The sequence below is a fragment of the Macaca nemestrina genome, chromosome 19 (assembly GCF_043159975.1).
Source record: "Macaca nemestrina isolate mMacNem1 chromosome 19, mMacNem.hap1, whole genome shotgun sequence".
In the NCBI taxonomy this organism is placed as follows: Eukaryota; Metazoa; Chordata; class Mammalia; order Primates; family Cercopithecidae; genus Macaca; species Macaca nemestrina.
In genome coordinates this window covers 42705973-42731488 of record NC_092143.1, presented here as the reverse complement: position 1 = coordinate 42731488, position 25516 = coordinate 42705973, and the positions used below count along the sequence as shown (strand labels likewise).

At 44.9% G+C, this 25516-nt stretch overlaps 1 protein-coding gene across 7 annotated transcripts in view; it reads right to left on the bottom strand.

The window, feature by feature from the left end:
- Positions 1–3640: 3640 nt before the first annotated feature.
- The window catches only part of LOC105489384 (dymeclin), a 406658-nt gene continuing 384782 nt past the window's right edge, over positions 3641–25516 (bottom strand). For all 7 annotated transcript variants that reach the window (XM_071085386.1, XM_071085390.1, XM_071085389.1 and 4 more), the window contains one exon: positions 3641–9650. In XM_071085386.1, the coding sequence (XP_070941487.1) occupies positions 9501–9650 (150 nt within the window). In that variant the 3' untranslated portion in view covers positions 3641–9500. The remainder of the gene's footprint in view (positions 9651–25516) is intronic.

The window sequence follows — 25516 nt, the reverse complement described above, 5'->3', positions numbered from 1 at the left end:
CTATATCCTCAATCATGTCATTTACAAATAATGATAGTTAATTTTCTTCTGACCCTACCCAATTAATTTAAAAGGAAATCTTGCCGTACTAGGCCAGGAACTCAGGTAATAGTTTCCTCAACATACAGCAAAATTGACTATCACACAGTGTACATTTGTATACCCACCATCTGGATTCTACCATTCTAGATTTTACCAAGTTTACTATATCTGCTTTATCACATATATATCTATCCATCAAGCCATCCTTTTTTCCCTTTTCATGATGCATTTCAAAGTAATTTAAGGTACCAGTACACTCCCCCCTAAATAGGCATGCATAGCATGACCTAACGACATTTTGAATAGAAGTGATACTAGACATCCTTTTTTTGCTTCTGATCTCAGAATGAAAGCTTTTGATATTTTAAGTATGATGTGTTTGCTGTAGTTTTAAAATAATATTTGTAAGATTAAGATAGATTCCATTTTTCCTAGTTTGCTAAACATTTCTATCACTCAAGATTGCTGAATTTTATCACATTTTCCCCTGCATTTATTTAGATCATTTACTTTTCCTTCTGTATTCTGTTTATGTGAATAACTCTAATTGATTTGTGAAGGACAAATCCAATTTGACCATGATGTATTTTTACACATTGTATTTGTAGATTGGGGGTTTCTATTTGCTAACATTCGTTTAGACCTTTTGCATCTATACTATGAGGACTGGCCTGTAATTTTCCTTCTTGTATTGTTCTTGGCAGATTCTTCATATCTAAGGTTAAGCTGGTTTCATAAAACAAATTAGAAGGTTTTTCTATTTTCTGGGAGAGTTTGTCTAAAATTGGCATTATTTCGCTCTTAAATGTTTGGTTAAATTCACTACCGAAGCCATCTTGGTCTGTAAATTTCCTGTGGCAGATTGTAATTATGGACTCAATTTGTGCACTACATATAGGATGATTCCAATGTTCAGGATCTTTTCATGTCAGTTTTGGAGAGTTTTTTTTTTTTTAATAGTTTGTTCATTTTATGCAAAATCTAAAAACAACTTTAATGAGGAATACTTAATATATAAAAACTACACATATGTAATAGTGTACAATTTGATTAGATATATGTATACACCTATCACTGCAATGAAGATCATTTCATCTAGATTTAAAATTTATTGGTATTCATAATATTCTCTTAAATATGTATACATAGTTTTGAGACAAGGTCTCTCACTCCGTTGCCCAGGCTGGAGTGTGATGCCATGACCACAGCTCACTGCAGCCTCTACCTCCTGGGCTCAGGTAATCCTCCTACCTTAGCCTCTCCAGTAGCTGGGACTACAGGCACACACCAGCATGCTCAGCTAATATGTGTGTGTGTGTGTGTGTGTGTGTGTGTGTGTTTGTGTGTAGAGACAGGAGAGTTTCACCATGTTGGCCAGGCTGGCTTTTAAGTATTTTAAATGTCTGCATAATCCGAAGTAACTTGCCTGTTTCCCTTTCTGATATTGGCTATTCCTCTCTCCTGCCCTTTCTCCTTCCTTTTTGATCAGTCTTTTAAGGGGTTATGAATCCTTTTATTTATTTATTTTGAGATGGAGTCTCGCTCTGTCGCCTAGGCTGGAGTGCAGTGGCGCAATCTCTGCCCACTGAAACCTCCACCTCCCAGGTTCAAGCAATTCTCTTGCCTCAGTCTCCTGTGTAGCTGGGACTACAGATGCCCGCCACCACACCCAGCTAATTTTTGTATTTTTAGTAGAGACGGGGTTTCACCACGTTGGCCAGGCTGGTCTTGAACTCGTGACCTCAGGTGATCTGCCCACCTCGGCCTCCCAAAGCGCTGGGACTATAGGTGTGAGCCACCGTGCCCAGCCGATGAATCCTCTTAATCCTTTTAAACCCTTTTAAATAACCAACTTTTGACTTTGATTCCCTTTATTGTATATCTGTGTTCTATATCAGCAATTTGGCTTATTTTTGGGTTTCATTTGCGGTTTTTAAAATTTTTGAGGTAACTGCTTAATTGATTTTTAACTTTTCTTCTTTTCTAACATAAACATTTAAAGATACATATCTTCTTTTCTAACATAAACATTTAAAGATATATATATGGGAACAACAGACACTAGGGACTCCGAAAGGAGGGAGGAAGGGAAGGAGAGTGGGAAGCAAGTGCTGAAAAATTTTCTATTGGGTACTATGTTCACTATCTGGGTGACAGGATCATTAGAAGCCTCAGCATCACCAATATACTCTTGTAACAAACCTGAACATGTACTCTCTAAATTTAAAATAAAATTAAAAGACATCTTCTGAAGCATGGTTTTAGTTGCATCCCACAAGTTTTTTTCTCCGTTAGTTTTGATATGTAGTATTTTCATGATCAGTTCAAAATATTTCAAATTTCCATTAAGATTTTTTTTTGACAGCTGGGTTACTTGGAAATCTATTTCCAAAAATATGAGGATTATAAAATTATCTTTTTGTAAATAATTTGTCTTGATTCTATTCTGGTCAGAGAATGTATTTCATTTGAAGTATTTTCAAGTTTGTTGAGACTTTTTTGTTTTTCTGAGATAGGGTCTTGCTGTCACTCAGGCTGGAGTGCAGTAGTGCAATTAGAGCTCACTGCAGCCTTGACCTCCTGGACGCAAGTGATTCTCCTGCCTCAGCTTCCCAAGTAGCTGGGGCTACAGACACATGCCACCATGGCCATCTAATTTTTGTATTTTTTGTAAAGGTGGGGCCTCACTATGTTGCCCAAACCAGTCTCAAACTCCTGGGCTCAAGTGATTCTCCTGACTTGGCCTCTCAAAGTGCTGGTATTACAGATGTGAGCCACTGCGCCTAGCCTGTTGAAACTTTTATAGCCCAGTATTTTGAAGTGTGTGCCATTTGTATTCGAAAAGTATGTTATTGAGTTTGGTGTCCTACATACATCCATTTGGTTTGCTCATTTCATTGCTTAAATCTTCTATAACTTGGTTTTTGTATGCTAGCTTTTTTTCTACCTATTAACAAAACAGGCACGTTGAAATATCACTCTGGTTGCATATTTGCCTAAATTTCCTATCAAATTTTCTTTTACATATTTTGAGTTTATATTTTAAGTGCATATAAATTTAGATTATCTTTCTAGTAATTGAATTGACCCTTTCATTTCTTAAAAAAATTATTGCCTTAAAGTTTACTTAAATATATCTACACCAGTTTCCTCATGGTTACTGTTTGCTGGGTATGTATTTCTCCATCTTTTTCTTTCAAAATTTCTAAATTCATGTTTTAAAAGTGTCTCTTGTAAATAGCATATGGTTGTTTTTAAAACAAGGCTGTCGGCCGGGCGCGGTGGCTCAAGCCTGTAATCCCAGCACTTTGGGAGGCCGAGACGGGTGGATCATGAGTTCAGGAGATCGAGACCATCCTGGCTAACACGGTGAAACCCCGTCTCTACTAAAATACAAAAAAAATTAGCCGGGCGAGGTGGCGGGCGCCTGTACTCCCAGCTACTCGGGAGGCTGAGGCAGGAGAATGGCGTGAACCCGGGAGGCGGGGCTTGCAGTGAGCTGAGATCCGGCCACTGCACTCCAGCCTGGGCAACAGAGCTAGACTCCGTCTCAAAACAAAACAAAACAAAACAAAACAAAACAAAACAAAACAAAAAAAAAACAAGGCTGACAATATTTGCCAACATTTGAGCATTAGTCCATTTACATTTAGTGTAATAATGGATTAATCATAAATATCTTGCTTTCTATTTGTTCCACCTGTTCTGCATTTTCTTCTTTCTCAGACTCTTTTGCAATTCTTAAATCTGTCCACTGAAATGATTATTCCAATTCTCTCTTATTATGTGGAAAGCTATACACTTTTATTGATATCTCAAATATTATCAGGCGAACATGACTTATCAAAGACTAATATTAAATGGATATTTACTCTTTTCTTGGATGATGCCAAGTGTCTTAGAACACTTAAAATTTCCACATAAATCTCTTTATTTTCATGTATTTTATTTCTCTATATATTTAAAACTCCATAATACATAATTATTGCTTTATGTAGTCAATACTTATGTGTCATTTTCATTGCTCTTCAATCCTTCCTAGGGCTCTGTCCTTATGTTTGGGATTATTTTCCTTCTGCCTGTAAAACACCTATTAAATTTTCCTTTAGGGTAGGCGTGCTGATTAATTCTTCTAGCTGTTTCTCTAAAAATGTCTTCATATCCTCTTCATTTTTGCAGGATATTTTCCCTGATTAGAAATTTTTAGGTTGGCAGTCATTTTCTTTCAGAACCATAAAAGGCAGTATTTAACTGTCTTCCATTGTTTCTGCTGAGAAGGAGCTGTCAGTCTAATATTATTGCTCCTTTAATGGTTATATTCCCTCCTCCCACCCCAGAAGGTCTAAAATATTATTTTTCTTTGGTCTTCAACAGTTTTACTATGATGTTTCTAGGTGTGGATTGTTTTTATTTATCCCACTTGAAGTTTTTGTGGGAGGGATTCTTGAATTTTTGGTATGATATCTTTCATGAGTTTTGGAAAAGTTCTCAGCCATTTATTTAAATATCCCTTTCTTCTACTCTTTTGAGATGCCAACTACACTTAGGTCAGACATGCTCACTGTATCCTTTAAGTCTCTTACCCTCTATCTTCTATATTCTGTTTTTTTTTTTACTATGTAATTCCTGCTCCCACCCCTCAACCCCGAGTTTTCATCTTACTCATTCTCTTTTCAGTTATTTCTAATCTGCTCTTAGACCTGTTCACTATTCTTCTCATTACACTACTTTAGTTATAGAATTTCCAATGGGCCTTTTACAGTTTCTGACTCTCTGCTGAAATTCTTGACCATGTGTCTCAGTTTTTTGAACACAGTAAGCACAGCTGTTTTAAATTCTGTGACTAAGGTATCTGGAGTCCTTTTGGATATTTCTATTGTCTATGTTTTCCTCTAATGGTTTTAATTCAAGTAATTAATGTTGTCTGGTCTTCTCCCATACCTGGGTATTTCTTAGTGCAACACTGCAGAAATAATTTGAGGCCTTGGGTTATGTTCACTTCCTCCACAGAATTTGCATTTGCTTCAGCTGGGCACCTGAAGGCATCAGTAATCTGGTTTCACCTCTGACCACATTCAGGTACTGAGGTGGTTTAGAAGTTGAACTGCAGTACCCATGAGCGATAGTCCAATGACAGTAATGGAGGACCAACCTTCCAGCTAAGGACAACTTGGAAATCTGGTAAAAATATTTTTAAAATTTGCTTGAAGGATCCCAGAGCCAACAAGATAGTTAAAGTATTACTTGTCCAGCTCTATGGGGCTGCTTTTCCTCTAGGGGATTTTGCTAATGCCAGAGGCTGTGTCTGAGTAGCTGACATTTAGATAGCCTTGTGAAGTCAGATTAGGGGTTGGAGTACGACCTGACCAAGGGTCTTGGGGCTACTGGAGAGTCTTCCTTGCTTTGGATGGGACCTCTGAATAGCTATACCCTAATGAGATTAAATTTTATGTTTTAATATAATTCATACAAAATAAATATGCATTATTTGCTGTGGATCGTGTGCTATAATCTACTTCAGTTCTTCATATGCATAGCTAGCTTGGCTCTTCATCACTGAATAGAAGCTCTGACCTCTTTGACTCCAGGAGGTGATGTAGGACACTGAAACAGTTCCGAATTTGGAGTCAGAAGGCCTAAGGATCAGTCCCTAAAATGAAGTGGCAACTACTGATATTGCAGGGATAGCGCCTAGGAGAGAATTAAGAGACCCAAAGGGTGGACGTTGCAAACTCCAGCCTGTGAAGTATCAGCAAGTGCCGAAACTAATTTATGGCTCTGCAAAAAAAATGCAGAGTGACTCAGTTCTGCGGAGAGCTCTACCACCCAATGCAAAACCCTGGCTCCCCGGAATCTAAAGGACGAAATGTTGCTTAAAGTATGATATATTAACAAGTTTAGTGCTTAAAAATTTCCCCCACTAAACATTTCTCTTGGATGTACCTTAGCAAGGTCTTAGGAAGTTGCTGAGTGTTCTGATGCTGGTCCTGTGTCCTTTCCACTTCCCATCATCCACTCCCCAGCTCCTGTGCTTTCCTTCCAGAGAGAACTGTGTGTGCAGTGTACTTTCTATGCTTCACCTTCAGGGACCTTCTCCTCTTTCCTTTCTCTGTCTTTGTCCTTGAGCTGTGTTGTCTGCACTGCTGAATGGTGGCAGTCCTGCTGCAAGGTTGTTGTTCATAGATTGTATGACACCAGCCTCAATGGGTGACTGTGGGAACTAGAGTTAGAATTCTGAAGCTTTTCTGCAAAGTGCCTTGAACTCTTGATAGGGAAGATGCTACTGAAAGGGACACATTCTTTTAAAAGTACATATTGTGGCAGAAGTCTTTGTTGATAAAATGACACAATGCAGTAACAGCCTCCGATCTTGGGTAAAATCAGATGTTAATTTCCATCTGAACACATGATGATCCTGTGTTGCATCATTACACATTTTTTCTTCGTGTACAAATTTCTAAGCAAACTAATAGTCAAAATTAATGCCAGTATAATGAAAGTTTACCATTCAGATTTATTGCCATACAATAAATCTTTCACAAAAACAAGGAAGAAGCCTCTGGTGACTTTGTAGAGCTGAGGCAGTGATGGCATGTGGTGGGGCCTCCCTCCTGAGGGGGAGCCAGCGTTGGGAGTGGCACTCGCAGGCCTCCTTGGAGGCTGCTGCCCCAGCTGAGCTTTCAGCCAGTGAGTGCTTCTACTGTGTGACGAATGAGAAGAGAGAAAGAGGGGAGGGCAATCAGGGTTCTGGGGGCACCTCAGTGAGCCCAGAGGCCTGGAGGAGAGGCTATGTGATTCCCCAATCAGGCCTTCCTTGGGAGTGTACCCTATGTCAAGATGACTGGGTTTCTGAAGGGCCTCATTTCCTCCCACGACAAGCACTGACAGTCCTGCAGCCCAGGGACTGTCCTGTGGCACTGCCCAGCCCTCAGACTCAGTGGACAGTTCTGTGGTCCTGTCAGAAGCTCAGCTGCTCCACATGACCCTTAAACATTTAAACATTTTTTGGTTTAAAGGAAAAGGAAGCCAATCGAAATGCTTTGGAAACAAATTAAAGTTGCAAATTATTTCCCCACATAGGAAATACATACCCTTGCTACCTGAAATGATAATCATCACTCCCCCTGCTGGCTGAGAGTGCTGCTCCTCCTCCTTCAGACTGGCTCCTCTGCAAAGCTGACCAAGCATTAGCAGAAGCTGTTGCTGAGCCTTACCTCTAGCCTGGATGCCCTGTACATGCACTCTGAGGTGAGCACAGGAGTCACAGGCTCCACTCCAGCAGTGACCGGAGGAGGCCTGACAGAACAAGCCCCTTGGGGACGGGCGGCAAGCTGCACTTGCCTCTGGGACCCCACCAGGGATGGGCCCTCCGTGAGTCCCTCAGCCTCAGGGAGACTGTTTCATTCCTTCCAAACGAGGATAAGGAAGCTGCCTGCCCTACCTCAACAGCCTCTGAGAGCGCAGCTTGGCCAGGCCTTCCTGTGTGGAGCCCACACAGCGGCGCACTAAGATGCTGGCAGTGTTTTGACCTTTTACAGAACTTGGGGTGACTGAGAATGGTTCCTCCAAGGCCCTCAGAAGATGTGATGGACTTGAATGACATGGGCCTGCAGCCGTGGGACACGGGACAGGAAAAGCCAGCCCTGACACAGATGAACTGGCAGTGGATTCCAACAGTGTGCTCAGTCTCATCTGGGCTTATGTGCTTTCTATGTTGAAGAGCAAATACTTTTCCTTTGAGAATGAAACTAGGCTCCTTATCTAGACTGTGAAGGGGCCCATGAGGACCCAGAGTGTGACTGGAAAGGAAAGTCCCAACTGGCCCTTAGTGCAGCCCTAGTGGCTGTTTCCTTCTGAGAAGCTCCTTCTTCCAGCTCAGGCACCAACATGCGGATCACACCAGCCCAGAAGGGTTTTTAAAAAACCAGAAACAAAGAGCAAAACATGCTTTTCATCCCACGTGGAATACAATATGAACAAATTACTCTCCTTTTTCTATTAGTGTGTGTGAAGGAAAAAGACTGTTTTCAAATGAAGCTTTTCTTTTTCCTAATGATTAATACAGAGTAGATTAACTTAATTTGTGCTAGACTCCAATTTAATTCCAGCAACAGTTCACAGGCCATATTCACAGAAAAGTTAATCTGGGCTTTATGAGAGGTAGCCATTTTCTTTCTTTCTTTTTTTGTTTTGTTTTTTGGAGACAGGGTCTTGCTCTGTGGCTCAGGCTGGAGTGTAGTGGCACCTTCTTAGCTCACTGCAGCCTTGAACTCCTGGGTTCAGGCAATCCTCCCACCTTAGCTTCCTGAGTAGCTAGGATTACATAAATGTGCCACCATGCCTGGCTAATTTTTAAGTTTTTTGTAGAGATGGGATCTCACTATCTTGTCCAGGCTGGTCTCAGATTCCTGGGCTCAAGCGATTCTGCTGATTCAGCCTCCCAAAGTGCTGGGATTACAAATGACAGCCACTGCATCCAGCCCATATTCCTTTTTAAGGAAAGATGCAGAGGTGTTAAAGATTAATATCAAATTGTCCAGGCATGGTGTTTATGAAATTATGGGCCCTCTGAGAGGCAACCAAACACACACATGACTTCATTTCTTTATTAATTCCTGCCTCATCATCTTTTCTCATTGATGCTCCTTAATGTTAAAGGAATCTCTCTCTCTCACACACACACGTAAGACCAAAACAAATATCTTGAACATGCAAAAAAATAGTGTACACTGCTGAATAGTGTGCACTGTTGAATAGTGTGCACTGTTGAAGTGTGCACTGCTGAATAGTGTGCACTGAATAGTTTACACTGCTGAATAGTGTGCACTGCTGAATAGTGTGCACTGTTGAATAGTGTGCACTGCTGAATAGTGTGCACTGCTGAATAGTGTGCACTGAATAGTGTACTGTTGAATAGTGTGCACTGCTGAATAGTGTGCACTGTTGAATAGTGTGCACTGCTGAATAGTGTACACTGTTGAATAGTGTGCACTGCTGAATAGTGTGCACTGTTGAATAGTGTGCACTGTTGAATAGTGTACACTGTTGAATAGTGTGCACTGCTGAATAGTGTACACTGTTGAATAGTGTGCACTGCTGAATAGTATACACGGTTGAATACTGTGCACTGTTGCAGTGTGATGTGCCTAGGGCATCAGGATCTTGGGAAAGCTCTAGGTTTTTGGCTTCGAAAGAAAACTGCATGTTGAATAACAGGTTTTTACATTTATTATTGTTGTGTATTTCCTCCCCTTTTTGCACTACTATCTACGCTGAGTGATCTATTGCCAACTGGCTCCAATTCTCCAAATCAAAGTGTGTGAGGAAAACACACTTGTGCAATCCTCTTTAACAGAAGATACACCAAGTAATCTGTCTGTCTACTTCTGTTACCCAGAAATAAAACAACTTGAAGGGCTGCTTGGCTGGAGGGGTCCGGTTGGGAGCGCATCCTGCCCTCAGTCGGAATCCATGGTGAACAGCTGGATGTCCTGTGGGTTCCAGTACAGGCCGACTGCTGAGTTGTAGACAAGAGACCAGACGTAGGGGATAAAAAACTCCTCAGGCTGCTCCTCTTCCACATATTTAAATTTCAATTCTGGAAATTTCTGCAATGAAAATAAGATGATTTTATAATCCCACAGTTCCATGCACAAGCAAAAGCGGTGGGAGTTTGCAGGTGGTGCTGTGGTGTACAGGAAGCTCACCCACCCCTGCCAACTGGTCACAGGACCTGAGAGATCTGGGGCTTTAAAATATTTCAGCTGTCAAATGGCTCCTGAGAAAATGTGAATTACCGATGGGGAGAGCAAATAACATAAAGGGTCCTGGTTGGCTAATGTCAGTTGGGCTGATAGTTCCCTGCTAGGGACCCCACCCATGGTTAAGGTATGATGAGAAATATCCCAGCTGAGACATGGACCCTGCCTGGGAGGCAGACAGGCCTCAGGCTGATACTCCCCAGAGTGTGACGCTGGGAACTGGCTCTTGAGAGGCACTGTCCTTAGGATTCTGTCATTCTGGAGGTGAGGACCTTCCCCTCACAATCCTGAGCCCTGATGTGAAGGGTAGGTGTGTGCCACCAGTGTCCTGAGCCCTGATGTGAAGGGGTAGGTGTGTGCCACCAGTGTCCTGAGCCCTGATGTGAAGGGTAGGTGTGTGCCACCAGTGTCCTGAGCCCTGATGTGAAGGGTAGGTGTGTGCCACCAGTGTCCTGAGCCCTGATGTGAAGGGTAGGTGTGTGCCACCAGTGTCCTGAGCCCTGATGTGAAGGGTAGGTGTGTGCCACCAGTGTCCTGAGCCCTGATGTGAAGGGTAGGTGTGTGCCACCAGTGGAGGGCTACTCTGGAGGAGCAGGGGTCTGGGGTGGCCAGCTTGCTCGGCCATAGCTTGGCCTCAGTCTCTTCCTCCTTGGAGGCAGGAACAGTGGCTTCGGCTTTGCAGAGGGAGCCCGAGGCTGCTCCTCATGGAGGCTAGGAAAAGGCCTAGGCCTGGCTCTACACACACCTTGCGGGTGCCCTGGTCTGCAAACTCCAGTCCTCTGCTATGTAAGAAGTCGCACAGCTCAGCGGCACTTGTGTTTTAGCACATCACTGGGATTTGGGCTTTTGATTTTCTACTTTTACTCCTGACCTATTAATTCCAGCCAGGGCAGAGGAAGTGATTCCACTTTCAGCAGCCTGAGGAGCGGCTAGAGTCTACCCAAGGCCCCTGGGCCACTCCTTTGCCAAGGCATCGCTGGCAGGAGTAGCTGCAGCTTGGTGACCCTTGTCCCAGGTTGGGTGGGGAGAGAGGGGACAGGGTCCTGGGAGGAGGAGTATGGTGGAAGGCTGAGAGAGAGAGGGGGCTGAAATAGAGAAAGAGAGGAAACCCCACACTTCCCCACATGCATCCATAGCTGCACTTATTATATTATATTGGAAGGCATGGCCCATAGGGCAGAGAGGTTTTTATCTGTTTTGTCAGCTGCTGCGTCCCCAGGGATATTAGCCAGGCACTTAATAAACAGATGAGTGAATGAATCAGTGAAGCAATCAACCATATATTGAGGGCCAACTATGTCCCAGACACACTGTAGATGCTTCATGTGTATTATCTAATTTAGTCCTTCTTATGGGAGTCCATTCATTTGTTCATTCACTCATTCTTCATTCTACTGACTCTCTGCTGCCAGGTACCAGGCAGGCACTGTGTGGGCCAGGGCCTAGAGATATGGAGGTGCAGTGGCCAAACCTAGCTCCTGTTCTCACGGAAGGTAAATCTTCATAGAGGATAGAGACAGAAACAGCAGCAGCAGTAACAAAAAATCAATAATAACAGGGCAGCAAGGCAGGGAAGGACAAGGAGCCAGAAGGGAGGAGGTGGCAGCCAGATGAAGGGGAGGTGGGCTCCCCTGGAGGGCCCTGCATGGGGAAGGCCGGGGTGTGAGGCAGGAGGCACAACACACTGGAAGCTAAGGAGGAGATGGGGGAAGAGCACACACTGGGCAGCAGAGGTCAGACTCGGGAGCTGCACATAAGGTCCCAGAAACCTCTGAAGGGCCTGAAGTCTGCGGCATGAGAATGGCACTGTGCAGTGGCTGCTCCCATCACAGCGGGGAGAACTGAAGGGCATGGTGCAGCAGGCAGGGGCAGGAGCCTGGTCCAGGGAAGTGGGAAACAGGCCTGAATTAGGATGATGCTAGCTGGGTGGATTTAAAATATATTTAGGAAAGGGGAGGAGCAGGTAGAGGAGTTGCATGTGCATACACACACACCCACACCCACACCCACCACACACTCACACACACATTCACACAGACACACAGATACACACACAGACATGCACACACAGATACACACACGGACACGCACACACACATACACCACAGACTCACATACACAATACAAACACAACACATACAAAACACACACATCCACACCCACAACACACACAACACAGACAACACACCCAGACATGCACACAGAGACACACACCAGACACACACACAACCAGACATGCACATACACACACACAGATATGCACATACACCACACATACAACACACAGATACGTGTACACACACAACACACACAAAACAGACACCCACACACTCACATGTAGACACACCCAGACATGCAGACATGCACACACAGACACACACACCAGACACAGACACAACACACACATAGACACACCCACAGACACACCCACAGACACAACAGAGACACAACACAGACACACACGTGGACACACACACAGTAACAAGAATTTTAAAGTAACATTTACAGTGATTAAAACTAAAAGCATCTGGACCAGGTATAGTAGCTCACACCTGTAATTCCAGCACTTTGAGAAGGCAAGGCAGGAGGATCACTTGAACCCAGGAGTTAAAGACCAGCCTGAGCAACCTAACAAGACCCTATCTTTACAAAAAATTTAAAAATTAGTCAGATGTGATGGTGCATGTCTGTAGCTACTCGAGAGGCTGAGATGGGAGGATTGCTTGAGCCCAGGAGTTTGAGGCTTCAGTGAGCTAGAATCATGTCAGTCCATTCCAGCCTGGGCCAAAGAGTGATATCCTGTCTCTAAAAATAATTAAACCAAAAAAATAAATTAAAAAAATAAATTTAAGAAAACCAACGAAAAACATCTAAGTGCTGGGTCTTCAGAGTTCCAGAATGATCAGAGAGGAACAGAGCGAAGCTGCAAAGACTTCGTGGCAAGAGTTACATCTTGAAAAAGTGTGTAAGAATTCCTAAAATGGAGGGTGTTCTGGCCATTGATGTAACTTCAACACATCAGACAGCACAGCCCCCGTCTGCTAGGGCTTCAGTGATCAGCAACTCCCCACTTCGTGGCTACCAGACTGTTATATAAATAGGCACCAAGCTCCAGCACTAAGATCTCCCCACGCCCTGCACCCCCACACTGCAGTCCCCTTTCCAAAACTACTCTAGTTCAATGAAACCCGAGCCTTTTCAGACCATCAGTGTTTCCTTCAGGCTCTCTGCCATCATCAGCGCAGGCTGGAAGTCTCAGTATCTGCTGATGACATTGTTCATGACTGCAATGGAGGGGACAACTTCTTTAACTAGCCTCTTTGGGTCAGTCTGGCTGACAAAGTTTGATCAGCTCAAGATGTGGCTCTATTTCCAGCACTTGCTGGCATGAGCCAGAGCTCAATGAGGCCCCAGCTTTATCTTTATTTATTCTTTCCCTCCTCTCAGCTGACACCTAAGGTCCCTAGCTTTCTATTCCCTCCTCGTTCACTCCTGAAGTCCCCTTGTCCCCCACCTTCCCTGCACAGTGCTCTCTGGGTGTTCCCTCACTGCTGGTGGGGGGGTCTCCTAGGGCCTGGAGAGTTTGGGAGCCTCCTCACACACTGTGTTGATTCCAGCCTGACATGGGGTTCTCAGGTATGTGGGTGCTTAGAGGGAAGTCTTCATCATGGAATCAGGTGTCTTAGAGGTACCAACACGATGATGTTCTTTTCTGTGAAAAATCAGCATTTATAGCACGAGGCAACAAGTAGCTCCCACCAACCCGCGCTCCCCACACACCACGCCTGTCTGAAGCTCCCATGGCATCCTGGTCAGTCACCAAATGTCCCGCTGAGGCCAGCGTCAACCCCATGAAGAGAAGGTAAATTGGAGCTCAGAGAGGCTCAGTGCCCGGTGCAAGGTCGTGCAGCCTGCTGGAGTGGAGTCAGGTTTAAAGCCTGGGTCTGACTGTGTGCAAAGTTAGTTTGAAAAGAGACATCAGAGTTCCAGCCACCCTAATGATTCGTCCTTAAATTTGATTCTCTTAGGCTCCATGAAACCCTTCTGGGTGTGAGGCACAGAGCTCAGCATGCTGCTGGTCCTTAAAAAAAGAACCACATGAGGGCAATCATGAGAGGACAGTGGTGCTATGTGAAGAAGAAATGAAACTCACCCATAATAATGGAGATGAAAGTCCTAGTTCTTAGATGGCCTCAAAGTTTAGAAAACCTCACACGTACTCAGAGAGAAGAGAGGGGCTGGGTGGGGCTGCAGAGTCCCCTCACGGCCTGTTTTCATTGAATAACATCTTACATTTCTATGTGGTAATGTCGCTGTTAACACGTACTTCTCATTGTTAGAAATAAAAATGACTCAAAGATGTGAAAGCCTTTCTCCATTCAGTGACTTACGTGGGGCTTTTCCCATGAAGGCCTTAGGAGAGGCTGTGAGGCAGCTTACGCGGGGCTGCTTTCCGCATCTCTAAGGAGGGTGGAATGGGAAATAAAACCAACAAACTGTAAACTGCTCTCAGAAGAATTCCTTCCAGCTGAATTACAGAAACTTAGGCAAGAGCCGCTACTAAGTTTATGGGCTGGCAGTAAGTTTTCCTGCCCTCATGGCTTTGGGGAAACTCTGACGACTATTCCGCTAGAAGGAGTAATGAGTCCAAGACTGTCCTGAAATCCTGCAAAAGAGGATCTGGGAAAAATACCTGGCACCCCCTTGACTATCCTTCCCACCACCTGGTACAACCAGAGGTGAAAATGCCTCAAGTTGATGTCGAAACAATAATCCATTTCACCCTCCACAAAGGCACAGGACATCTCTCAGCAACAGAGATCTTTCCTCTAATTGGAAAGTGCACACTTTGGCTAGTAGTAACTATGGCTTTCAAATGCTGCAAACAAAATCTCAGGAACATTCAGTATATAGCATATGATAGTACACAAAAGTAGTATAAAATAGTATAAACTATCTGTCAAGACATGTGTAGATTTTATTATGAAGTTATTCTTCAAGCTGATCAATCATCATTTCCATAGAAGTTCCCCATAAAAAATAATAAATTCTGAGATTATACCTAACATTTATAGCTAACACAACTGATTACCTATTATGTGGCAGGCGTATTCAAAGAATTTACATATAGTTACTCATTTCATCTTTGAAACAACTAGAAAAAGCAACTCCAAAGGCAGGCAGATAATTTGAGTTTCAGTCCCATCTTTTCCCTTTCACTCACTCAGTAAATACTTAGTGAGGGCCTAGTGTATAGTAAGCACGGGACTAAAAATACAGCCACTAGGACACATGGGGTTCCAGCCTTCAAGAGCTAAAAGGCCAGTCCTTATTAGCTGAGTGATCTTGGACTAGTCTCACATTCTTGCTCAGATCAGGCTCTTAAGGTTTACTACACTCTGAGGCTTGGAATGTAGCTATCCTTCCTACTTCACAGAGCTGTACTGACAATCGGATGAGATAAGCCACACGAAGGGTTTGGTATAGTACCACCACAGAGTAAGGATTCAGTGAATGTTGGCTATGATTACTGACATTAAAATGACATGCAAGTGTAAGGGATGCTCTTATAATGTTCTGTAATCAAGCCTAAAGACTAGACATACTATGATGCTTACTATGGCCTGGTCACAGTGAAGTCTAGTCTTTAGATGTGATTACAGAGCCCATTTCTCTTACAAGCCCATTTCTCTTATGCACCCAAATGGAAACTTCTCACTTGGCAACTGACTCTTAATAATAGAAACAAGCCTCCCTGCATGAAAACCAGACAGAAGTGCTGACAAATGGCTTAAAGGCACTGAGCTCATCTTCATCAACATTTTTAAAGAACAAAGCTGTTTCAGTAAGAGAAGGCAGGTTCTGAAGAACGGCCTTCTTTCTCTGTCTCAGAATCAGGCCCAACTGGAGGGGAGAACATTGGTCCTTGAGTGGGTTTATGGCTATGGTAAGGTGGACAGAGGGGTAATTTCTTTTCTTTTTTTTTTTTTTGAGATGGAGTTTCACTCTTGTTGCCCAGGGTAGAGTACAATGGCATGATCTTGGCTCACTGCAACCTCTGCCTCCTAGGTTCAAGCGATTCTCCTGCCTCAGCCTCCCTAGTAGCCGGGATTAGAGGCATGTGCCACCACGCCCGGCTAGTTTTTTGTATTTTTAGTAGAGATGGTGTTTCTCCATGTTGGTCAGGCTGGTCTCCAACTCCCAACCTCAGGCGATCCACCCGCCTCGGCCTCCCAGAGTGCTGGGATTACAGGCATGAGCCACCGCGCCCAGCCCAGAGGGTAACTTCTACCATGTATGTGACATTAGGCTTTTGCCATCTCATGGGGCAACTATGAATCTAAGAAGGGGTAACTTCTGCAATGTATGTGACCTAGGTGTTTACATCTTCCTGTAAGATCGTGCAGCACGTTCAACAACATCCAAGCTGAGGCAAGGCAGCTAACTCCCTGAGCCGCACGGGGCTGTGGGGGCTGTGGCTGACCAGGAATGAAGCCTTCTGCTTGAAGTTCAGAGACAGCCCAGTAGGAAGCTGAGTGGAAGTGACTTTGACTAGAGCTGCCATGTACCAGGCACTTCCTGCTTCACTAATGACCACCCTATAAAAAACAAAAGTGGCCTCTCTTGGCTCACTGGCTTCTTGCCTTCACAACACTCAGTGCAATTGGTGCTTCTCTTATTTATTTGTTGACTTGTGCACCATTTGTTTCCCCAACTAGAACAAATACCGGCTCTAAGAAGGCAGGGACTTTATGAGCATCTGGCATGTCACTGACATCTTAAGATATATTTGCTGAATGAGGAATTAAATAAGTGAATGAATGACGTAAAATCTGCACAAAAATCCTGTGACACAGGTATTGTTAACTCTATTATAGAGATTTAAAAAATCAAGGTCCCAAAAGGATAAGTCACATGAAAAAGAGGCCACAGCAGTGAGTGGTAGAGCCAGAAGCTGAACGAAGCTCAGGCTTTTCCTCTGGAGCCTCCCCAGGGTCAAAAGGGACCTAAGTGTGCCCTTCTTAAAATGTCTGTGGCCAATGTGGCCACTAGGTTTTCGTGTCTTTCAAGTAATAATAATGAACTTCAGACGTTTCTTCAGTATCCTCCTAACTAGCAACTCACTAACCTTTTGTGGCCGAGTTTCTTCACTGTGAATGATGGGGTTGATCACCAGGTGATCCCAGGCTGGGGTCAGGAGGCCTTGGCTCTGTCTTGGCTCAGCAGCTGGCAAGCTGGGCAGTTTGGGGCAAGTCATAGCATTTCTCAGGACTCAGTTTTCTAGCCTTGTGAAAAATGAAGGACCTTTGAGCTACTTCCAATTCTGACTAGGTGTGGTTTTATGAGATGTGGCTTTATGTTTAGACCAATAAGGTCTAAAGGTGTATTCCCTGCCATGCCTCTAGGCTCTGCAGGGTTCACTTGGAGAAAGGGTTGCATGGGTTGGGCCTGGGTTCAGCTGCAACCCTGAAGTCAAGCATTTGTTGATTTCTACTTTGACAGACTTTGCACTGGAGATGGTATCTGAATGTCCTGGGGGTTCACAATAGACAGTTTTAAAGGCTAAGGCTCCCCACTGCTGAAAACAAGGACAAGCTTGAAGCTGCTGTTGAGCCTGGGAGCTCCCAGATAAGTGGGCTGAGGTTCCAGGCACTGCCCTGTCTGTGCTGGTTAGTGAAGGCCTGGTCCCCTCCATAGACTGGGTTCCCAAACTGCTGTCTCCTAAGTGTGCACCACTGGTCATGGGGGGACCGAAAGAGCGGCTAGAGAGAGTAGCATGAACACACGGCCATTACTGGAAAACCTGAACATGCAGATAGCACTGTGCACGCCCTGAACTACAGTGCCAGCTCTCCTCCCACAGTGAGCAAGGGAGCAGAGAGATTGTTCCTTTAGGGTTGTTTGCTTGGAACTTTTCATCAGCACCTAAAAGGTTCAGAAAGGGGAATCATGCTCTGTTTGCTATTTATGCACGTTCTCCAGGACTGGCTACACAGAGTAAACGCCTGGAAGCACACGGTAAGGAGCTTCCTTTTTCCTGAAGGGAGTTGTTTGTAAGGGCAGTGCCTGGGAACACTTTAAAGGGGTGAACACTAGGCATAAATCATAAAAGAATTTTGAGAATGTTTTTCAGTCAACCTGGGTAGGCCTGCGCTGAATTTAATTTGACCCCTCTCCAAATCTACCTGTCCATCTACCTCCCTACAGAGCGAGCCAGCATGGTTTGAGACTTAAATAGCAATTCTTAAAAATATGTGCTCCTCCCTCTAAGATGTCTTAGAAGTCTAAAGTACTAAGGAAAAGAAAGACAAAAGGTTTAATTTAGCACTAAGGACACGGGGGACACATTTTGTCAGGACTCAGTCCAAGAAATGTCAGTCTGAATGTCAAATCAACAACCTAGAAAACATCACCCTTTCCTTTATATCCCTTTGTAGAGAACAATGATGCCATCCTGTGAGGCTAAGGAAAGTCCAACTTCTTCACTTGAGAGTGTCTTCGTCTCTGACATGGCTAACAAACCCTCTTCGTGGCCCATGGCCTCGGCTGCTCAGGCATCCCCAGGCCCTCCCAGCTCTGACATCCGTCTGGCTCTTCTCTACCTACATCTTCCCTCCCTTGCGCTTCTCAAAATCCCTTTGGGCTCCAGCTAGTGACTCTCAGGTCAACATGCTTTGAAGACTTAGACTAAAGCTCTGGGAAGGCAGAGGAGGTGCCTGGGAAGGATCAGGGGGCTTGGATCTCATAGTTACGGCAGGAATTCAGCTAGAACCGGCTGGCACAGGGCAGGGCGCTGGTTATCTCAAGCTCAGGCTACTTTGGTGAGGAGCCCCTGGCTTTCATGCTTCTCTTTCTGAGATACTTGTCCTGAGACACAGCTCAACAAGGAGAGAAAACCCATCTCTCAAGCTTGTAGTTTGGTCTCAATCCAAAGCTACTTACAGCAATCCTGTTGTTTTGATTTTTGGAGCCAGAGGTAATGCTAGACTCTCAAGTTTGACCGGAATGTTTTTATCAGCTCCAGTGAATCAACCTACCACAGTGGGACATCCGCACGCCCAGCTCAGAGACAAAGCAAGGGTCTGGTTTGGTGGTTGAGACTTGGGTACAACAAGCAGACCAAAAGCCTGAAAGCCGTCTCTGCTGTCAGTCATGTGATCTGGTGAAAACCCACAGGAAGTTCAGTGAACAGATGGAGGGCACAACTGCAATAATTTTATTACCACGAAAGTTCAATGGAGTTTTCCCCCTTCCACCTCAAGATGATATAAGATAGCATCAGAAACTCTAGCAAGCACCTGGCATAGGTCCAGAGCGTCTAATACAATTTAAAATCCAATAGCTACATAGCAGATTGAAAAAAAAATTTTAAGACCATATTAAGCCTTTGAATAGACAAGGAAATGGGTGATTGCTGGTCGCAAGGCAGACCAGTAACTGTTGGCAGATGGTGCAGGTCAGGAATGACGGGTTAGTGACTACAGACAGCACGCGCAGGGCTTGTGGTGGGCAGTCCTGCTCAGATGAAAACTACACAGGTTTTGAGATCCTGTCATAAAATAGCAGAGGATGCATTTACATTCTTTTCTTAATTCCGGGGGTGAAGGATGAATTTGGGGATTATGTAGCCTCATATCATTCCCCTGCCCCCCATACTCTATTGCTGTGTAACTTTAGTTCATCAATGATGAGTCCTGAAATCAAATGTTGGTGGGCTTCAGCTAAACATGAGGCATTTGCTTGGCTGTAGAGGAAAGGGAGGAATAACTGCTGCTCCTTGAACAGGGTGCATCAGTTAGGGGGAGGAAACAAGAACAAGCGGGGAGCATGACCCAGGATGGGAAGCGGGTGGTGCTCCCAGAGGACACTCTCCCAGGTAGTTCTGGCGAACACTGGGCCCAGGAGGTTTTAGGTGGGCTTGGACAGCAAACTCTGGAAGAAATAATGAATCATCAATTCAGCTAAATTGTTGATCAAGACTGAAAAGTGCAGGCTCTTCCAAGTGTAATGGAAGGAGTGACAAATCTATCAAATATTATAACAAAAAAGAAGATAAGCACTAGTCTATGAATAACATCAGCAATGAATGTGGAAAAGTTCCATTTTATGTGAATTAATTTTAAAATTAATGAAGAACTTTCTTTCTTTCTTTCTGTATTGAGATGGAGTCTTGCTGTGTTGCCCAGGCTTGAGTGCAATGGTGCGATCTCGGCTTACTGCAATCTCTGCCTCCCGAGTTCAAGCGATTCTCCTGCCTCAGCCTCCCAAGTAGCTGGGATTTGAGGGGCACGCCACTACCCCTGGCTAATTTTTTGTATTTTTAGTAGAGATGGGGTTTCACCATGTTGGCCAGGCTGGTCTTGAACTCCTGACCTCAGGTGATCCACCCGCCTTGGCCTCCCCAAGTGCTAGAATTACAGGCATGAGCCACTATGCTGGGCCAGAACTAAATTCAAAATATATAAAATTATAAAGGACCACTTATTAGAAGTTACAAGTTAAGAAATACAAAGTTAAAATTAAGAAGCCCATCATGAGAGTGGCTCAGAAGACAGTTGCAACACATTGCATATCTAGGAACACCACACCATGGCTGGTGACACAGAGGGACCTTGGAGGGGGGTCTCTGGGCACTAAGTTACCACCCAAGAGGGGCACTTACAAGGTTGGCAGACATGGATCCTGAGCTCAGGAAATGGTTTCACCACTGTGGAGTGTCTGCAAGTGACACCAACAGTTTCTGTAAGCGAGGGCGAAAAGACTCTTTGGGAAAACATGGAGGATATAAAGTGGAGCCCCATGCTCGGGACAAGGTTTCCACAAACCATTGATCATTGGCTAGAACTGAAAGCCCCCCCGAGTCTGAATCTTGAGCAAAAGTCCCTGGTAGGACCTCGGCCACAGACCCAGGCTAACGGGGTTCACAGAAAGGAGAGAGACTTTATCTTCGGTTTTCAGTTTCTCTTTCTTTTCTGGGGGCTGGTGGGAAGGTGCAGCCTCTCCTTCTGCCTTGGCATGTGGGCAGGGTTCTGACTTGTGGAGACAGGGCTGGGGTGGGGGTGCTGGAACTGCATGTAGAGGGAGCCTCTGGAGCAGACAGAGGCTGACAGCACTCTTCTGGGGGCCGACCTGCAGTGAGGTGTGGCTAGAAGTAAGTTTGAAAAGGTGGGTGGAGGCACGGAGGTGGCCTCGAGGGAAGCCTGTTCACCTGGGAAGCCTAGAGCCGAGGGGACAGGTGGAAGACAGAGACTCGTGAACTGAAAGCCATCAGCTGCGGGGCGGCAGGTGAAGTTGCCGATGTGTCAACTCCTCAGGAAGGCTGACTACATTACTGAGTCAAACTGCCTGATGCAAATCAATTCCTACTTAGGAGGCTGGAAGAAGGAGAATATTTTGATTCCAAGGTAGGAGATGGGGGCAAAAGTGGAGAATTCTGCTGTCTGTCTTCAAAGATGATGATACTAATGAGAGACAGAGTCTGAATACAAGGTGCCAAGAGTCCTTCCTAACCCACAGCAGTAATGCTGTCTTTGAGGTTCTGAACAGACTGCGTGGGATCCTGCCCATTAGTAGCCCCACGCCAAGCTGCAGAGCTTCCCAACATGCCGAGGGCCAAATGGGCAGAATGTTAAACAAAAGCATAGCAGCGTGCTGTGGGTGAGTAACCTGAATTCCCTTTCTTGAATAAAGGTCTCCCTGCCTTTGTGAGAATGCGAAGGCAAAGATTATGATGAGCTGAAGCCTGGAAAGGCTGGGTGAAGAAATGTTTCCCTCCAGCGTTCCAGGAAATTTCCTGGGAGGGCTCACACCAAAAGACGAACAAGCAACCAGTGGCTGACTAACGGAACAACGGCTCCCCACTGCTGGCCAGTGAGGGTGGAGGTGGTGACGCTGCCACGGCAGCTCAGGCGACTCAGCCCAGCAGCCACGTGAGCCTGGCTAGGGGAAGTGAGTAATGAGGGGGCTGGGGGAGGCGCAGGCTGAAGGAAACTTTGGGGTTTATCAAGTCATTCTTGTCTCTTCAGCTGTCACTCTCTGCTCCCACTTTCCTGAGATGGAGGCAGGACTCTTCAGACAACTCAGAGACTTAAGAGCCACCAAATAGGCTCAGGCCCTGCTTTCTGCTAGCACTACCACAGAGCCCCTAAAAACCACTGAAGACAGGCCATTTTCATTGTCACTGTTAGAGTAGAAAAGAAAGAATACTTGAAACTCTCTGTTTTCCTAAACCAACGTAGAGAAAGCTAATAAGCAAGGGACAGGTGATGTGATCAGAAATCAAACAGGATTTGGCTCTTAGACTACATGCCAATGAGGAGAGGAGAATCTTCACAGAGGGCTAATGAGTGTAAAAATATTCACATTTATAAGCTGAAACAAAGATTCAATCTCCATTTATAAAAGCCTATTCTTTTTCATTCATGATTCCTGCTTTATTTATTTTATTATTATTTTTAAAGACAGAGTCTCACTCTGTTGGCCAGGCTGGAGTGCATTGGTGCGATCTCAGCTCACTGTAGCCTCAACCTCCCAGGCTCAAGTGATCCTCCCGCCTCAGCCTCCCTACCAGCAGGGACTACAGGTGCATGCCACCACACCTGGGTAATTGTTGTATTTTTTGTAAAGACAGGTTTTTGCCACTTTGCCCAGGCTGGTCTCAAACTCTGGGGCTTAAGAGATCTGCTGCCCACCTCAGCCTCCCAAAATGCTGGGACTACAGGTGTGCGCCACGGCCTGGCCCAATTCCTGCTGTTAGCCTTTCCTGTACAAAAAGGCATAGGTCAGGAGTTTCATTTCTCAGTGTGTTAGCAGTGTAAAACCTGGCCCAGCATATCCAAAATAGGGTCTTGATCTGGCCTTGCGGCAGGCTAGAAATTTAACTGCACTGGTATAAATCCATGTGATCTGATTTTTTTTTTTTTTTTTTTTTGTAATTTTCTTATGAAGGGAGCAGTTTCACAGTTTACAACTTTATGAACTAGCAGTAACACCGTGAGCAGGATAGAGGGAAAGTACATTCAGAGGTGGCAAAGCAGTGATGCTGACCGACCAGACGAGGAGACCACAGAGAGGAAGGACTCGACACCTCTGCAGACTGCTGCTCCTTGAGCCCAGGTCTCTTGTGGACACTGCTCAGGGGCTGGCTCAGGCAGGGCCACAGATGAGCATGCACAGTGTTTCCCAGGCAGGCCTGTCGCATGATGGGGCCAGAAAGAGCCAGGGCAAGGGAGCTGGGAGTCATGCTCATTCCCACCTGCCCCACATGTTAACTGGGGGGCGGTCTGGTGGTGGCCCAGGAGACGCCCTGCCCCATTGTTTCTAGTTTGACAGCTGAAGCTGCGCCAGACACACCACCATGACATCTGCTGTCTTCCTTTCCTCAGCCTAGACAGGCTGGAAGGCAGAAGAGCAGGCAGCTGGCATTTCATGCTCCCCAAGGCAACTGTCGCACTGATCAATTACTTGAAATTTCAATAAATACCATAAAAAAGAAGTGTAAACTTTTAAGACTACCATGTACCTCTCCCATCTAGGCTATGAATGGTATCATGGAGGGAAAATTCAAGATGTTTGGATTTCAGAGGTGGCTCTGACACTAATAAACTCGGACAAATCATGTCCCTTCTTGACACTTAGTTACTTCATCTGTAAACCATTACGGCTGACGAGGCCTGCTCTGACTGGTGGAGAGCAGAGCTGAAGACTGACTATGACGTTGAGGTGGCACAGGCAGGGCTGAGAGGCCCAGTGAGGACCAGGCACAGCTACTGGCCGGACTCTGTTAGCACCTTGCTCTGCCTTGTCCAAGCAATCCCAGAGAAGGGCCTCAAAGGAGTCCATCTCCTGCCTTGGAACAAGGTTCACAGCCAAAGGACAACTGGAAAATACAAGACCTTTCCCTTCTCTATCATGATTTTTTTCAAATCAATGCCCCAGTAGGTAAGTAAAACATCTGTAAATGAAGCATTTGGAGATCTCTAGTCATTTTCAAAACAAGGAATTAAGAGCAAGGACTCATATTTTATAACACAGGCTCCAATTATGCTAAATTTACATTTTTTCTTCTTCTTTTTTTTTTTCCCTCAGAGGCTGGGTCTTGCTCTGTTGCTCAGGCTGGAGTGTAGTGATGTGATCAGAGTTCATTGCAGCCTCAAACTTCTGGGCTCAAGTGATCCTCCCACCTCAGCCTCCTGAGTAGCTAGGACCACGGGTCTGCACCACCATGCCTGGCAAATTTTTAAATTTTTTATAGAGCTGGGGTCTCACTATATTGCCCAGGCTGGTTTTGTGGTCAAGTGATCCTCCTGCCTTGACCTCACAAAGTACTTGGGTTACTGGTGTGAGCCACACTGCCTGGCACAAATTTACATATTTCAATAAAGAAAGACACACTGCTTATCTCTTAATTTACTTTCAGGGACCAATGATAGATAATTCAATTTGTGATACACTGTAAGCATGAAAATTAAACAACATTGAGAGTTACCTTGGAAACACCCATAAAACATTTTAAAGGATCTTTCAAAAGGAAATTCCAAATTTAAATAATCAACATACTATATTTTGGGATTTGGATATAGGTAACATATAATAAGACACTTATATTTGGGTTTATTTAGAGCAAGAGGATGCAGAACATACCTTTTTTTTTTTTTAATCAAAATTTGGTATACATAAGAAAAAGTGAAAACTCTAAATTTCCCCTAGAGAGAACTAATGTATGTTCAGCACAAAAGGGGTGACAACATCTGAGTTTTGGAACTTGTACAATGAAAAAGCAGATTTAAGGAAGATAGAATGATGTGCTTATTTAAAGAGAAACTTACACTGTAAATACATCTTCTATGGTTTCTACCTCTAAGTGCGCACAAAACACTTTCTGATGAAGAAAGATGTTTCAAGATAAAACTTCCAGGCTGGGCGCGGTGGCTCAAGCCTGTAATCCCAGCACTTTGGGAGGCCGAGACGGGCGGATCACGAGGTCAGGAGATCGAGACCATCCTGGCTAACATGGTGAAACCCCGTCTTTACTAAAAAATACAAAAAACTAGCTGGGCGAGGTGGCGGGCCCCTGTAGTCCCAGCTACTCGTGAGGCTGAGGCAGGAGAATGGCGTAAACCCGGGAGGCAGAGCTTGCAGTGAGCTGAGATCCGGCCACTGCCCTCCAGCCTGGGCAACAGAGCGAGACTCCGTCTCAAAAACAAACAAACAAACAAAAAAGATAAAACTTCTGATTAAATCCCTCTTGCAAGGATTTGTGTCCTTATAGAAAAGACCACAGCCAGCCAGCTAGTCCCATCCACCATGTAAGGACACAGCTAGAGGGTGCTGTCTATGAACCACAAAGTGGGCCCTCAGCAGACACCAAATCTGCTGGTGCTTTGATCTTAGACTTCTCAGTCTCCAGGACAGTGAAAAATAAGTTTCTGTTGTTTATAAGCCTCCCATTCCACATTATTTGGTTATAGCAGCCCCAGCGGACTAAGACAAAAGGTGACCTGCTCACCCATGCATCCTTCCTTCCTTTTTATTAATATTTACATTATAACTATAATCACTTGTGCTTTAACAAATACAATGGTGATAGAAAATAATGGTCGTCTTTGCCACCTGGTTGATGGGTCTGCATCACTGAGCTGTGACTGTACCAGGACCCTAACCCAATGGCTGATCTTTAGCTGTTTTCCTGGCTGTTCCGGAGGTCAGGGCTG